At 36.2% G+C, this 13,518-nt stretch overlaps 1 protein-coding gene across 1 annotated transcript in view; it reads right to left on the reverse strand.

Moving 5' to 3' along the window:
• Positions 1-1,964, reverse strand: part of CLCA1 (chloride channel accessory 1) — a 38,090-nt gene extending 36,126 nt beyond the window's left edge. Inside the window, exon 1 of the mRNA XM_061186373.1 lies at positions 1,803-1,964. Coding sequence (XP_061042356.1) covers positions 1,803-1,964 — 162 coding nt within the window. The remainder of the gene's footprint in view (positions 1-1,802) is intronic.
• Positions 1,965-13,518: the final 11,554 nt, after the last annotated feature.

Raw genomic sequence — 13,518 nt, forward strand, 5'->3', positions numbered from 1 at the left:
GCTGACTTAGAGGCTTCTGCTCACACAAGGACACCCGGGGGAGAGTCTCCCCAGAAAGCAGAGACTGAGGGATGACCAGGAAAGTGGCAAAACCCACAGTGAGGTCCCTCGACTGCAGGTCTGGAATATCAAATAGGGACTCGCTTTTATTAGCTACTCAGTTAGGGACTCTGAGCACACTATTGCCCTTAAAAGTGCTCCTGTGACAAGGAAACGTGGAAACCAACCTCTCTCATACCCAACTCACTTAGGGCTCATACCAAAAAACCAATTTAATAATGTAGGGAGAAGTATATTTCTCAGGAGGAACCCCCCAAAGAGAGTGAGGTGAAAGTCCTTTTGCTTTTGCTCTAAAGCACCATACAAATACAAATTACCATTGTCTTTAGAGACGCTAATGTGCTCCTTCCCACATGTCCCTGAGCACCACTGACTGTCCAGCTGGAGACAGAAACATACTGGTCACACTTTCCTCCAACACTTTCCTGGTCTCTTGCTCCAAGTGGCTATTTCATTTTTTCTGATGCCATTCCTAAGTTTAGAAGCAATCAAAGACTCACCCAAGTTTTCTGATTGTTAAGAAATTTCAGAAGGCATGAATTTCCCTTTCACTGATGGCAGTAATATCTGATGGTCTTCTGGTTTAAGCAGGTGAACTTCCTCTCCCCCTCAACTGCTGTACTTCTCCAGCCCCAAACTCCTCTTGGTGGTAGAGATGGTTCTCTCCCCAAACTCCATCTTTCTGGGTTTGCTTCTGTTCAGAGCAAGGAACCTTTCGAGGAGACCCTTGGGAGCCCTTGCACTATTAACTTCTGAGCTCACACTCAGGAACTTTGCCCAGAAACAAGTCTCAGTCCCTTTGGCTTGGTGAGGAATGATGAGCCCTTTCTATCTAAGTTTTTGAGGTAATTTTAGACTTAACAGATAACATGCAAAAAATGTACAGAGTTCCCATATACCTTTCACCTAGCTTCCCTTTTATGCATGCATTGTTAATCCTCACAAAGCCCTGTGAGGAAGATACTTATTATTATCCCCATTTTATAGACCAGTACTTCTGTTCATTATGCAGTACCACCCCTGGGTGTGCTACAGCTGCTTTCCAGGGTGGTCTTTTATAAGACATTTCCCTCTTATTCTTTGCTGTTTGCTGTTGTACAAAACCTCTCTAATCCCTCTATCTTACAACAGTTAGATGCCTCTGCCTGGACAGGAAGAGTCCTCTTCCCTAATTTTTCCTTCCCCTACAGAAAAAGCAACAAGTGAAATGAGGCTGCTCAGCAGCCCCGAGAGGACACTTTGCATTGGGGCTGGGAAAATGCAGGGTTTCCTCACACTGTAAGGGTCAGCCTTGTTCTTAAGTCAGAGATTTGCATCTTGGACTCCTATATTAGAATTGCAGAGAAGCAGGTTACAATTAGGAGGATAAAAGGAGACTCTGATATGAGCCAGTGGTAAAATCAGGCAAAGGACTTACCCTCTGCGCATCTCACAATATCTGCCAAGTGTAGTTGGCTCTGCCTTGGTTGCAGAACTAAATAATTTTCAATGAAATCATTTATTAAGTGCCAACAATATATCAAGCTCTGAATTATGTGCATTGCATTTATTATCTCATCTCTCAGAAGAATCATAATGGTTGTGTTATTATTTCCATTTTATAGCTGAAGAAATGAAGACACAGGTATAAAAAAAACCTTGCCGGTGTCACGCAGCTGGAATTAGAGAACTCACGTTTCCTCTATCACAATATTATGCTTAATTTTTCAAAAAAGCATGGATAATTACCATTTAGGACTTACCTTTATTTGTTGAATGAGTGTTTCATCTTCTGGCACATTAGGGTCAACTGCAATGACAACGCCTTCATAGCCATTATTATTCAGCTGAATGAGTGAATCACTCAGGGCCCCTTCCAGAAGGTGAAGGACCAAGATGAAAACCGAATTCTTAAATGACCCCATTGCTGTACATCTCCCTTTGAGTTCTCTCTTTGGAAAATGTTAGTTATGGAGGCATCTTTCCTTACCCCTATATATATGGATATATAAACGCACATTTTTCCAAGTTATCAGAGGTGGTTTATCACAGGACTTTAACCCCTTGACCCCAAATTGTTTCACTATTGGATTTGTCACCACTATGAGGAATGGTAACTATAGCTATCATTATGATAACTATAATTTCATCTCAAATTTTGTGTACTTTTAAATATTTTACTTTGAAAGGAATATTAGCCTTGCCTTCACCATTGCCATTTCCTGGGAACAAGGGTGGGGAGCCACATCCGGTTCCCTGGAAGGACTCACAGCTGATAAGCAGCTTTGCCATTGAAAGATGTTTACTTCTTACAAATGTTTGTCCAGCCAGGGACACTAACCCACCCAACCCCACCCTCTAACTCCTGCCTGCCCAGTGGAGGCCTGACTGTTCTGAGTACTCAGTACACATTCATTAAGTATAAACTGTATATCCAGTTATCCCTCATGGTGGTGTTTATTTTTATCGTCTTCGATCTTTATGTAACCTCAGCACCTCTCGTTACTCCCTTAGACAATCTACTTGCACCAAAACATTAGCAAGCCACATTAGATATTATTGAATATTCTATAATGAAAAGATAAAATTTATATCTCACTGCGCAAGGGAAACTCCCTCAAGTTTCCTCATCAAACCTCTATTTCACTATTCCATATCTTCTACTGCCCAGTTAAATTCAAATTAGCATTCAATTATTTTACTGAAATTAAATGTCTCTCAGAATATGAATTGTGGACTGCCAGCTACTGCATAGATTCTTTTAAGTTTGCCAAATCTCACATGAAAACTCAAATTGGTCTACCAATTCAAACTGGTCCTATATTCAAATTTCTTGAAATATCCCTTCATCCCATAACTTCATTTGATCTTCACACAGTGGTAAGCATCAATTTCATCTTGTCTGTCTTTGACACTCACTCATAAAAATTAAATTGGTACTTGTTGCTAATAATTAGTACTTATTGCTTAAGCATGTAATCTTTAATCAATCAAAAGTGAAGCGTTGGAATAGAGTTGAAGTACTCAATAATAAAATAGTTGTCCAGATAATCTAAATATACTTTTATATAAAAATAATTTATTCAATTCTTATTGAATAAATGTATGCATTTATTATACATATGTCATAAAAAATTTTACATTTTAAAATATCTCATACCCCCCCCCCACTATATGTGTCTCTCCTGGGTTCCCTAGAAAAGAGAGCCTAAGACAAGCTTATGTGAAAATGATTTGCAAGCTTAATCCCAGAACAGTGAGAGTGAGAAAAAGGGGAAATGATTCAGGGAAACCTGGGAAGCAATGAAAGGTGCTTACTAAGCTGGCTCTGGAATAGTAAACAGACCCAGCAGGCCACCCTGCAGGTGCACCTGCCCTGCTTTCTGGGATGTCTCCTAATGGGCTATAGGAGGAAGGAAAAGTGTTTGGCTCCTTCTCATCTCCTACAGGTGATCTCCTGCAGGTGATCACCTTTCTGGCTGTGTCACCCAGCCCATTCAGCAGCTGCTTGGAAAGAAAATCCTATGCCCTGTGGTGTATAAAGAGCCAAAGATTCCAGGTGGTGCCTGTTGACCTCTGGCAGTAGAACCACTTGGGCCTACAAGGAGTAGGTAGTGACTGAGGAGGAGCAAGTGCCCATTGGGTCAGGTGGACAGGTGGGGCCAAACAACCCTAAGGAGCTTCAATAAGATGAGTCCAGTACAATTTACTTCTTGAACTGCTCAGATCCACTCACGTCCTTTCATCCTATCTAGCTCCAATATTATAAGTTAAGGCTGGAATTGGGGGGCAGGGGCACAAGCTGTCTCACTTTTTCCCTGAGAGATGGTACAAGCCCTCTCATAGAATCATTCATAGAATCTCCTTCGAAGTGCTGGCCAATTGCAATCTCCTAAAATACCCAAAGCGACAGAGTTATTGAAATAAATCACAGTGCCTGCTGCTATAGCTGGTCTCAAGGCCATTATAGATATGTATTATCTCCTTCCTTCATCACCAATTTCCCTCATTTTTAGCCAGCATTTTGACTGATCTGTGTTGTTTTTTTTTTTTTTTTTGCCTGTTGGTATAACCCAACCTTTCCTTACTGAGGGGTCTGAGCCTTTAGTTGCCTTGCCCTTGCCGGGCGGTGGCTGGTGCAGGTGCCTATGACAGGGGACACCGGTATGACAGATCCAGTTTAGGTGCCTCCTCATATTTTGCATGGTCTTCCCTGCTGGCTGGGCCTTGGCTGCTCCCTCAATGGAGAGTCCTTGCTGCTGCCTCGGTTGCCTCATCTCCTAACACCACTGGCTCTTTGCTTCCCCAGGGAGAGGGCGGAGTTTAGCATGGCCTCCACTGGACAGGGTGTGGTGGCAGCCCCACTCTCTCTGGTGCCCAAGTTCAGCCTAAACAGATTCACAGAGGCTTTGGCTCACATAAAGCATCACCCCATGGCACCTGGGATTTGACTTTGTCAGAGGCAGTGCAGATGGGCCAAATGACACAAACCAGAGGTGCAGGGAGTTAACACCCTGAGAGACAAACTTTCACCAAAGTTTGTATTTCCAGCATCCCAGAAGTCTTTATTGTGTTCCCTTCTACTCAAAAACCTCCAAATGGTAATTACGATACTGACCTCCATCGCCATGCTGATTAATTTTACCTGTTTGTGTACTTTATATAAACAGAAATATAAGTATGCCCTCTTGTGTTTGGCTACTTTCACATAACATTTTCTGCATGAAATTCAGCCATGTTGTTGTGTGTAGCAGTAATATGTTCTTTTTCCATTGTATTTCTTTGTAAAAATATACCACAATTTACTTACTGCTTTTGATGAACATTTGGATTATTTCCTGTTTGGGGCTATTTTAAATAACACTACCATAGACATAAGCATTGACTTCAGTTGGGTACATACCAAGAGTGGAATTGCTGGGTCACAGGGTATATGTATGTCTAGCCATAGTCGATCGGCCAAATACTTTTCAAAATTGTTGTATTGATCCACATTTCTACCAGTACAGGGTACTGCTGCTCTTTACAATTTTATCCACTCTGGGTGGGGTATAATCATATAGTACTGTGATTTTAATCTGCATTTTCCCTGATGACCAATTTTGTTATACACCTTTTCATATAATTACTGGTCATTTGGATATCCTCTGTTATGAAGTGCCTGTCCAAGTCTTTTTGCCCAATTTTTAATCAGGTTAGTATTTTCCTTGTTGATCTAGAGGAATTCTTTATATGTACTGGGTATTGAGTTCTTTATTGGATGTATGTATTGCAAATATCTTTTCCCAGTAGGTGGCTTGCCTTAATGGGTCTCTTGGATGAACAGAGGTTCTTAATTTTAATGGAATTCAATTTAATTTTTTATTTTATGGGTAATGTTTTTGGGGTCATATTTAAGACAGCTTTCCCAAGTTCGTGAAGATGTTATACAATATTCTATTCTAGAGTTTTATTGTCTTATCTTTCACAATTAGGTTTGTGATCTATCTCAGATTATTTTTGTGTGTATATTGTGAGGTAAAATTCAAGATTTTTGTTTTGTTTTCCTCTCTGGATAGCAATACATGCAGATCATTTATTGAAAGGACCATCATTTCCCCCCACTGAATTGCAGTTGTGCTTTTGTTGTGAATGAGGTGACTGCAAGTGTGCAAGTCTGTTTCTGGACTCTATTCTGTTCTATTGGTCTATATGACCAGGCTTACCTCAGTACCATATTGTCTTAGTTACTGCTGGTTTGTAAGTCTTGATATCTGGTAATGTAAACACTCCAGATTTGTTTTTCTTCAAGATTATTTTGGCTATTTTTGGTCCTTTGCATTTAAATATAAAATTTAGGATCAGCTTGGAAATTCTACCAGAAAAAAACTCCTGGATTTGACCGGATCGCATTAAATTTATACGCTCATTGTAATACATTAGCTAAATGACACACCCATCAGTGCCATGACAGTTCTAAGGCCAACCATAAAAGGCCAAAAAGTGGGCGGTGGCCCAGTTCCTGGAAATCTCCACCCCTTCTCCAAAATAGTTGGAATAATCCTCCACTCATTAGCCTACGAAATTACCCAGCCCGTAAAAACTAACCACCTCATATTTCGGGGCCTCTCGCCTTCTGAGATGGCCCAGACTCTGTCGGTAGAGTGTATTTATTTCTCCCAAGGTCATTCTTGCCTTTTTGAGATGGACTGCATTCTATGGAATGTGTATCTCTCTAAGTAAGTCCATTTCTTACCTAAAAAAAAAAAAAAATTTATACATCAGTTTGGAAAGAATCAACCTCTTTATAATATTGAGTCTTTCAATCCATGGACCTGGCATATCTCTTCATTTAAAGTTTATTTACTTGATCTCAACCATGTTTATAGTTTTAAGGGTAAAAGTCTTTTGCACCTTTCATTAAATTTATTTCCGTGGTTTTTAAAAGTTTGGGGGGTGCTATTATAAATGGTATTTTTATAAAATTTCATTTTCTGATTGTTTATTGCTGGTATATAGAAATATATTAGATTTTATGTACTGACCTTTCATCCATGGAGCTTGCTAAATTCATTTATTTCAGGTAGTTTGTAGATTCTTTTGGATTTTGTGTTTATAATTATGTGATCTGTGAATAATAACATGTTTATGTCTTCCTTTCCAATCTTATATCTTTTATTTTGTTTCCTTCTCTTATTACACTAGCTAGGACCCCCCAGTACAACGTTGAATACAGGTGGAAAGAATGGGTATCTTTTTTCTTGTTCCCAATCCCAAGTGAAAAAGCATCCTATATTTGGCCATTAAGTATGATATTATCTAGAGATATTTTGTAGATATCTTTATCAGACTAAGAAAGTCTCCTTGTATTCCTAGTTTGCTAAGAGTTTTCTTTTTAAAAATCATAAATAGGTTTTGAATTTTATCAAGTGCTTTTTATGCATCTATTGAGATTACCATGTGATTTTTTTCTTTATTCTGTTAATATGGGGAATTACATTGATTGAGTTTTCAATGTTAAATCCCCCTTACATTCCTAGAATAAATTCTTGAATTTATTTATTTATGGGCTATATAAAAAGAAGTGTGTTGCTTAATTTCCAGACACTTGGGGAGTCTCTAGTTAATCTATTACAGATTTCTAGTTTAATTCCACTAGAGTCAGAAAGCATACTCTAAGATTTAAATCATTTGAAATTGGTTGAGTCTTATTTTTTGCCTCAGTTTATGGTCTATTTTGGTAAAATGTTCCATGTGCTTTCAAGAAAAATATTTATTCTGTAGTTGTTGGGTTACAGTGTTTTATATATGTTAGGCCAAGTTAGTTAATCATGTTATTCAAATTGTCTCTTTTCTTACCAGTTTCTTGGCTGCTTGTTCTTTTAGTTGCTGAGAGAGGTGTGTTAAAATCTCCAATTATAATTGTGAATTTGTCTATTTCTTTTTCTTTTATTTAGTTCTATCAACTTCTGCTTTATATATTTTAAAGCTATGTTCTTGGTGCAGGCAAATTTAGGATTGTTATATAATTATCATCACAAAATTCCTTTTCTATCTCTAATAATACCTCTTGCATCAAATCTACTTTCATTGATATTAGCTATGGTATACTGGTATTTTGAATATTGAAAAATTAAAAAAAAACCAAATATAACACAGCACAGTGCCTGGCACATGGAATTTATTCAATAAAGTATCTTATCTTTACACTTCTTCTTCACTCCCACTTACCCAAACCTTAGCCTTGAAGGGAAAAATTGGAGAGGAGCCAACAAGATGGAGAAAGCCAGGGCTTTGCATTAGATGGCATCAAGTAAGAATGACCAAGGTATATTTGTAGGGTATTGATGTTTAAGAGGTAGTTTTAAGCTCTCTGCCATGTAATACTTCAATATGACTCCTGTTTCCACCCCCTAGTTCATTACCTCCTTTAGTAATGGTAATAAGGCCATAAGGAAACAGGTAGTCATACATTTTTGATGACAGAAAAATTGGTACAAATGTTTTGGAAGGAACTATGCATCAAAATTTAAGTGTGTGTATCTTTCAACATAACAATTCCATCCTAGGAATTTACCCTGCAGATAGATTCACACAGGTGCACTAGATTACATATACAAAGAACAACTCACACAGGTGCATAAGAGTATATGCACAAGGGTAATACAATTTGTCCCTCAAAACATACTTTATAATAGCAAGAAGTAGAACTACCCAAATGTCCATTAATAAAGGAATAAATAAGCTTATTTATTTAACATCTATTTTGTTTATCACTTCTTACTTAAACATCTGTAGTTTTAATAATAGCATGTATTACTTTTGTAATTGAAATAAATTTATACATAAAACTAAAATATTGGGCTAAAGACTATCATTTGGAAATCCTAACATGTCAGCATTGGAGTGGTAGTTCTGTCTTTTCTACTCTTAATTTCTAATCTAGTTTTTCTTTACTAGAAATGGAAGTTTTCTCTTCCATTTCACACTCTTCTTTTTCTTTTATCTTCTTCATGCTCTTGCTTCTTCTTTCCTATACTGGTGTGATGTAAGGTTATACCAATTTTTTAAATGTTCCTTTTGGATGTTTACTAATTTATATTGCTTCCGTTTCACAAGCCAAGGATATCTTTCTATCAAAAGCAATTGCCCACTGTACTGAATAGCTTCCTCCTTCTTGTGCCCTCGAGACAAGCGTTCTCAGAAAGCAGCTTTTTGATAAGACTTAGCAGCAGGTAGCTTAGAGGGAGTGGGAAATAAAATTGGCCACCATCTGGGTCACTCTCCACCCATCCAGGGTATCATCTTGCTGATAAGAGCTGTATAGTCTAAGCGCAGGAGGGATTTATGGAAGGATGCATTTCTTTTGACCTTTGGGGACAAGCTCTAATTACCTCCATGCATATGAGCTTCTGTTTCTGTGCCTCTGAGTACTTGTCTCTCTATCATCATGTACTCTATAATTGTATCCCTAACTTTCATATCTTATTTTGTCTCTCTCTTTGTGCCTGAGCTGTGCTTTTTCTACTTCCTATGGTACATGCAAACTAAATCAGATTCTCATTTCTTCAGAGCCCACTATTTATCTCACTTCCCCTCTGCTTCTATTCCCTGTTTCCCTGTATTTTACATTCACAGATCATAACACAGATCTTAACACATAATGCAGCATCCACCCAACTTTATATCCATTCCCCTTCTTTATTTTTCATCAGTTAGATTTTCTACCAGCCTTATGAATTCAATCCTCTAACATAGACCATCTTCACTTTATTTAAACTATTTTTTTCTATTCTTTTTGTCTTCTCTACTTCATTTAAATCTGGTTCAGTTTTGTTCCCCCTTTCCCCTTCACTAAGGCCACTTTTTCTTGTATTCAGGTGTCAAATGTCCTTATGAATGATGCCTTTCTCTTCCTCCCTATAAGGCAAGGTTTTCTCAATCTTGGCACTATTGACATTTTTGGCTAATTTTTTGTTGTGGGGGCTGTCTGGTGCCAGGTAGGATGTTTAGCAGCATCCCTGGCCTCTACCCACTAGATCATACCCCAAGCTATGATAATCAAAGTAGTCAGCGGACGTTGCCAAATGTCCCCTGGGAGAGTAAAATTACTCCTGGTCTAGAACCATTGCTTGCTAAAAGGGAAAGACACAATAAATTCATTCATAGTGTTTCTTTTGATGTAACATGTAAATGCAATAAAATGAACAGATCAAGTGCAAATAGGTAAATGAATTTTGACAAAGGTATACATACCCAGTCAACCACTATTCCAATCAATCCCTATAGCATTTTCATTGCTCCAGAAAGCTTTCCAGTGAATGCTCACACGTTTGCTCTGAGACAACCACTATTATGATTTCTATATCCAGAGATTAGTATTGTTCTTGAACTTTTAATAAATGGAATCATACAGTCTGTGCTCTTTTGAGTCTGACTTCTTTAGCTCTATATAATGCTTTTGAGATTCAGGTATGCTGTTGCATGTATCAGTTGTTCATTTCTTTTTGTTGCTGAGTGGTGTGCCATTGTGGATCCATACAAATAGCAAAATTTGTTTTATCCATTCTTTTAATGGAAACTTTTTTATTTACAGTTTGGGGCTATTATGAACAAAGTGGCTATAAAAATTTTTGAGCAAGCCTTTTGGTGGACATATCTTTTCATCTCTCTTGAAGTGGAATTGCTGGGTCGAGGTTTAGATATATGCATAACTTTTAAGAAACTGCCAGGCAGTATTCCAAAGTTGTGGCACACTCACCAATATAAAAAAATTACAGTTGCTTCACATCCTTGTCAACATTTCTTAGTACCAATATTTATAATTTAGTTGTTCTAGTGGGAATGAAGATGTATTTCATTTATAGGTATCATTTTCAATTTGTTGATAACTGATGGTGTTGATTGCTTTTTTATAAATTGAAGTATAGTTGATTTACAATATTAGTTTCAGGTGTTGATTGCCTTTGTATGTGCTTATTGGCTATTTATATATTCTCTTTTGTCAAGTGTCTAAGTCCTTTGTCCATTTTTATTGGGTTCTTTGTCTTTTTATTACTGATTTATAACATTTTTATATGTTCTGAATATAACTTCTTTGTTAGATATATTTGTTGTGAATATTTTCTTCCACTGTAGCTAAACTTTTTATTATTAATGGTGCCCTTTGATTAGCACAGATATTTAGTTTTGATGCAGTCCAAATTATTATTTTCTCTTATGCTTAGTGTTTTCTCTGTTCTAAGAAATCTTTCTACACTATAGTTGTAAATATATTTTCTTATATTTTTTCTAGAAGTTTATATCTTAACTCATATTTATATCTATGATCCATCATGAATTTATATTTTTACAAGGTAGGAGTAAAATTGCTTTCCCAAACATATGTCTAGTTGTTCCAACATCATTTATTAAAAAAAAAAAACTCTTCTTTACCCATTGACTTGCCTCTACCCATTGATTTGCACATGCCTATATGGAAAATCTACTGACCATATGTGTGTCAGTCTATTTCTGGACTCTGCACACTGGGATGTGTTTTATGCCTAGCATAAACATGAGCACTTAAAATTGATATGTATTCTGCACTAGTTGCTTGTAGTATTTTTAAATGTCAAGGTCAAATTGTTTGATAATGTTGTTCACATATTCTCCATTCTTACTGAATTTTTCTGTCTAGTTACTCTACAGTTGACAGTGGGAGATTTAAATCTCCAAGCTTGCTTGTTGATTTGTCTATTTCTCCCTTATTCTGGCAGTTTTTGTTTCTGGTATTTTGAAGCTCTATTAATAGGTACATGCACATTTAGGATTGCTATATCTTCTTGATGAAATTTTTTATTATGTTGAAATGATTCCTCTTTTTCTCTCCTTTTTCGAGGTCTATTCTGTCCTATAATAATATACTAACACCAGCTCTTTTATGCTTGGTGTTTGCATGATATACCACTTTCCTTTTTCCCACTTTCAATTTCTATGTGTTCATATTTAAAGTTCATCTGTTGTAAATTCCATATAGTTGGGTCTTGCTTTATTATCAAGTCTGAAAATCTCTTTTTAGTTGAAGACTTTAGTCCATTTATATTTAATATAATTATTAATTTAGCTGCTTTAAGTCTACCATCTTGCTATATGCTTTTTGTATTCCCCTCTGTTCTTTGTTCCTTGCTCTTTCCTTATCTTCTTTTGTATTAATTGGGTAGTCTTAATGTTCCATTTTATCACATTTATTAGCCTTTTAGATATACCCTTCTCTATTACTAATAGGTGCCAAAAGGGGTTATAATATGCATCCTTAATTTATGTCTACCTTGAATTAATATTGTATGTATGATGTAAGAACCTTTAAACAGGATAATTCCATTTGTCACCTTTCTTTCCATTCTGCTCTTATTGTCATATATCTTACTTCTTTATGTTATTTATACCATAATACATTGTTTTTATTTTTGCTTTAAATAATTTATTGTCTTTTAAAGGCATTAAGTAAAGAAAACCAATAATGTATTATATTTACCTACATATTTATCATTTCCAGTGATCTTCCTTTCATGCTGTAGATCTGTATTTACACCAGACATCATTTTCCTTCAGCTTAAAGACATTTCTTTTGTACTTCTTGCTGGTGAAAATTATTTCAGCTTTTATTTATCTGCCTACATTTTTAAAGATATCTTTGCTCAATATAGAGTTCTGTGTTGGTTTCTTTTAGCACTCTAAGATGTCATTTTATTGTTTTCTGGCCTCAATTGTTTCTGATGAGTAGTTAGTCATCTTTCCTATGGTATACCTAGGTGTTATTTTCTTTGTATAGATCCTATTTTAGGTTCACTGAGCATTTTAGACCTGTGGGTTGGTAGTTTAAATCAAATTTGGAAATATTTCATCCAATATTTCTTCGAATATTTTTATGCCTTATCGTCCCTCCCTCTACTTCTGGGAATCATTTACATGTAATGTCATACAGGTCATTTGGGCTTTTTCTTTTCTTTTCATGAAATGCTTCAGTTTAGATGCTTTCTATTTTCATATCTTCAAGTCATATGATCCTTTCTTCTGTAGTGCCAGTCTGTTGTTATTAATCCATTACAAATTTTTTTACATACATTGTATTTTTCAGTTTTTAGGATTCTCACTTGCTTCTTTTTAAAGACTTTCACATCTCTCCTGAACTTCTTCCTCTATTCATCACTTATATTTATCTTTTCCTGTAATTTCTTTATCTTATTTATAATGTTATTGTAAACTAATTATCTGCTAATTCCAAATATGGATCATTTTTGGATCATCTTTTATTGACAGATTTTTATTCTTATTAATGATGGGACACATTTCCTGCTTGTCAGCATGTCTATTAATGTTTTATTATATAGTGTATGATATGTTGTAGAGGCTTTGTATTATGTTATCTTTCTCTGAGTTATGTTCTAGCAATAGTTTAATTATTGGTGAATATAATCTTGGTTCTCTAGAGACTTGGTTTTAGACTTTTTCAGAGCAGATCTTTTTCAGTTTTGCCCTTGGTTCTAGGGCATAACGCTTAGTCTGTGGGTATGATACTTACCCCTGATCTGGAGTTTCAATGGAAACACAAACACCCCCTCTAACTTGGGTGAGGTTGTATTTTGGTGCAACCAATTTTAATGTTTGATTTAGAAAATGAAATCACAATACCAATAGATATGTAACAAAATGTTCACAGGAAAATTATTCATTATATCCCAAATTGGCTATTACTCAAAAGCCTATCAATAGTAGAAAGGATGAATATATTGGTATAACCAAGCAATGGAATATTATACAGCAATAAAAAAATAAGATCTACTGGTATACAAAATGTGGATGAATATCATTAATGTAATGTTGAATGAAAGGAGCCAGACACAAAACAATACATACCAAATGATTGAATTTATCTGAAGTTCAAAACAGGCAAAAACTAAGCCATGGTGCTAGAAAGTCATTCTGTGGTAAACACTGGGGAGGAGGTAGTTGCAGGAA

The sequence above is a fragment of the Eubalaena glacialis genome, chromosome 3 (assembly GCF_028564815.1).
Source record: "Eubalaena glacialis isolate mEubGla1 chromosome 3, mEubGla1.1.hap2.+ XY, whole genome shotgun sequence".
Classification (NCBI taxonomy): Eukaryota; Metazoa; Chordata; class Mammalia; order Artiodactyla; family Balaenidae; genus Eubalaena; species Eubalaena glacialis.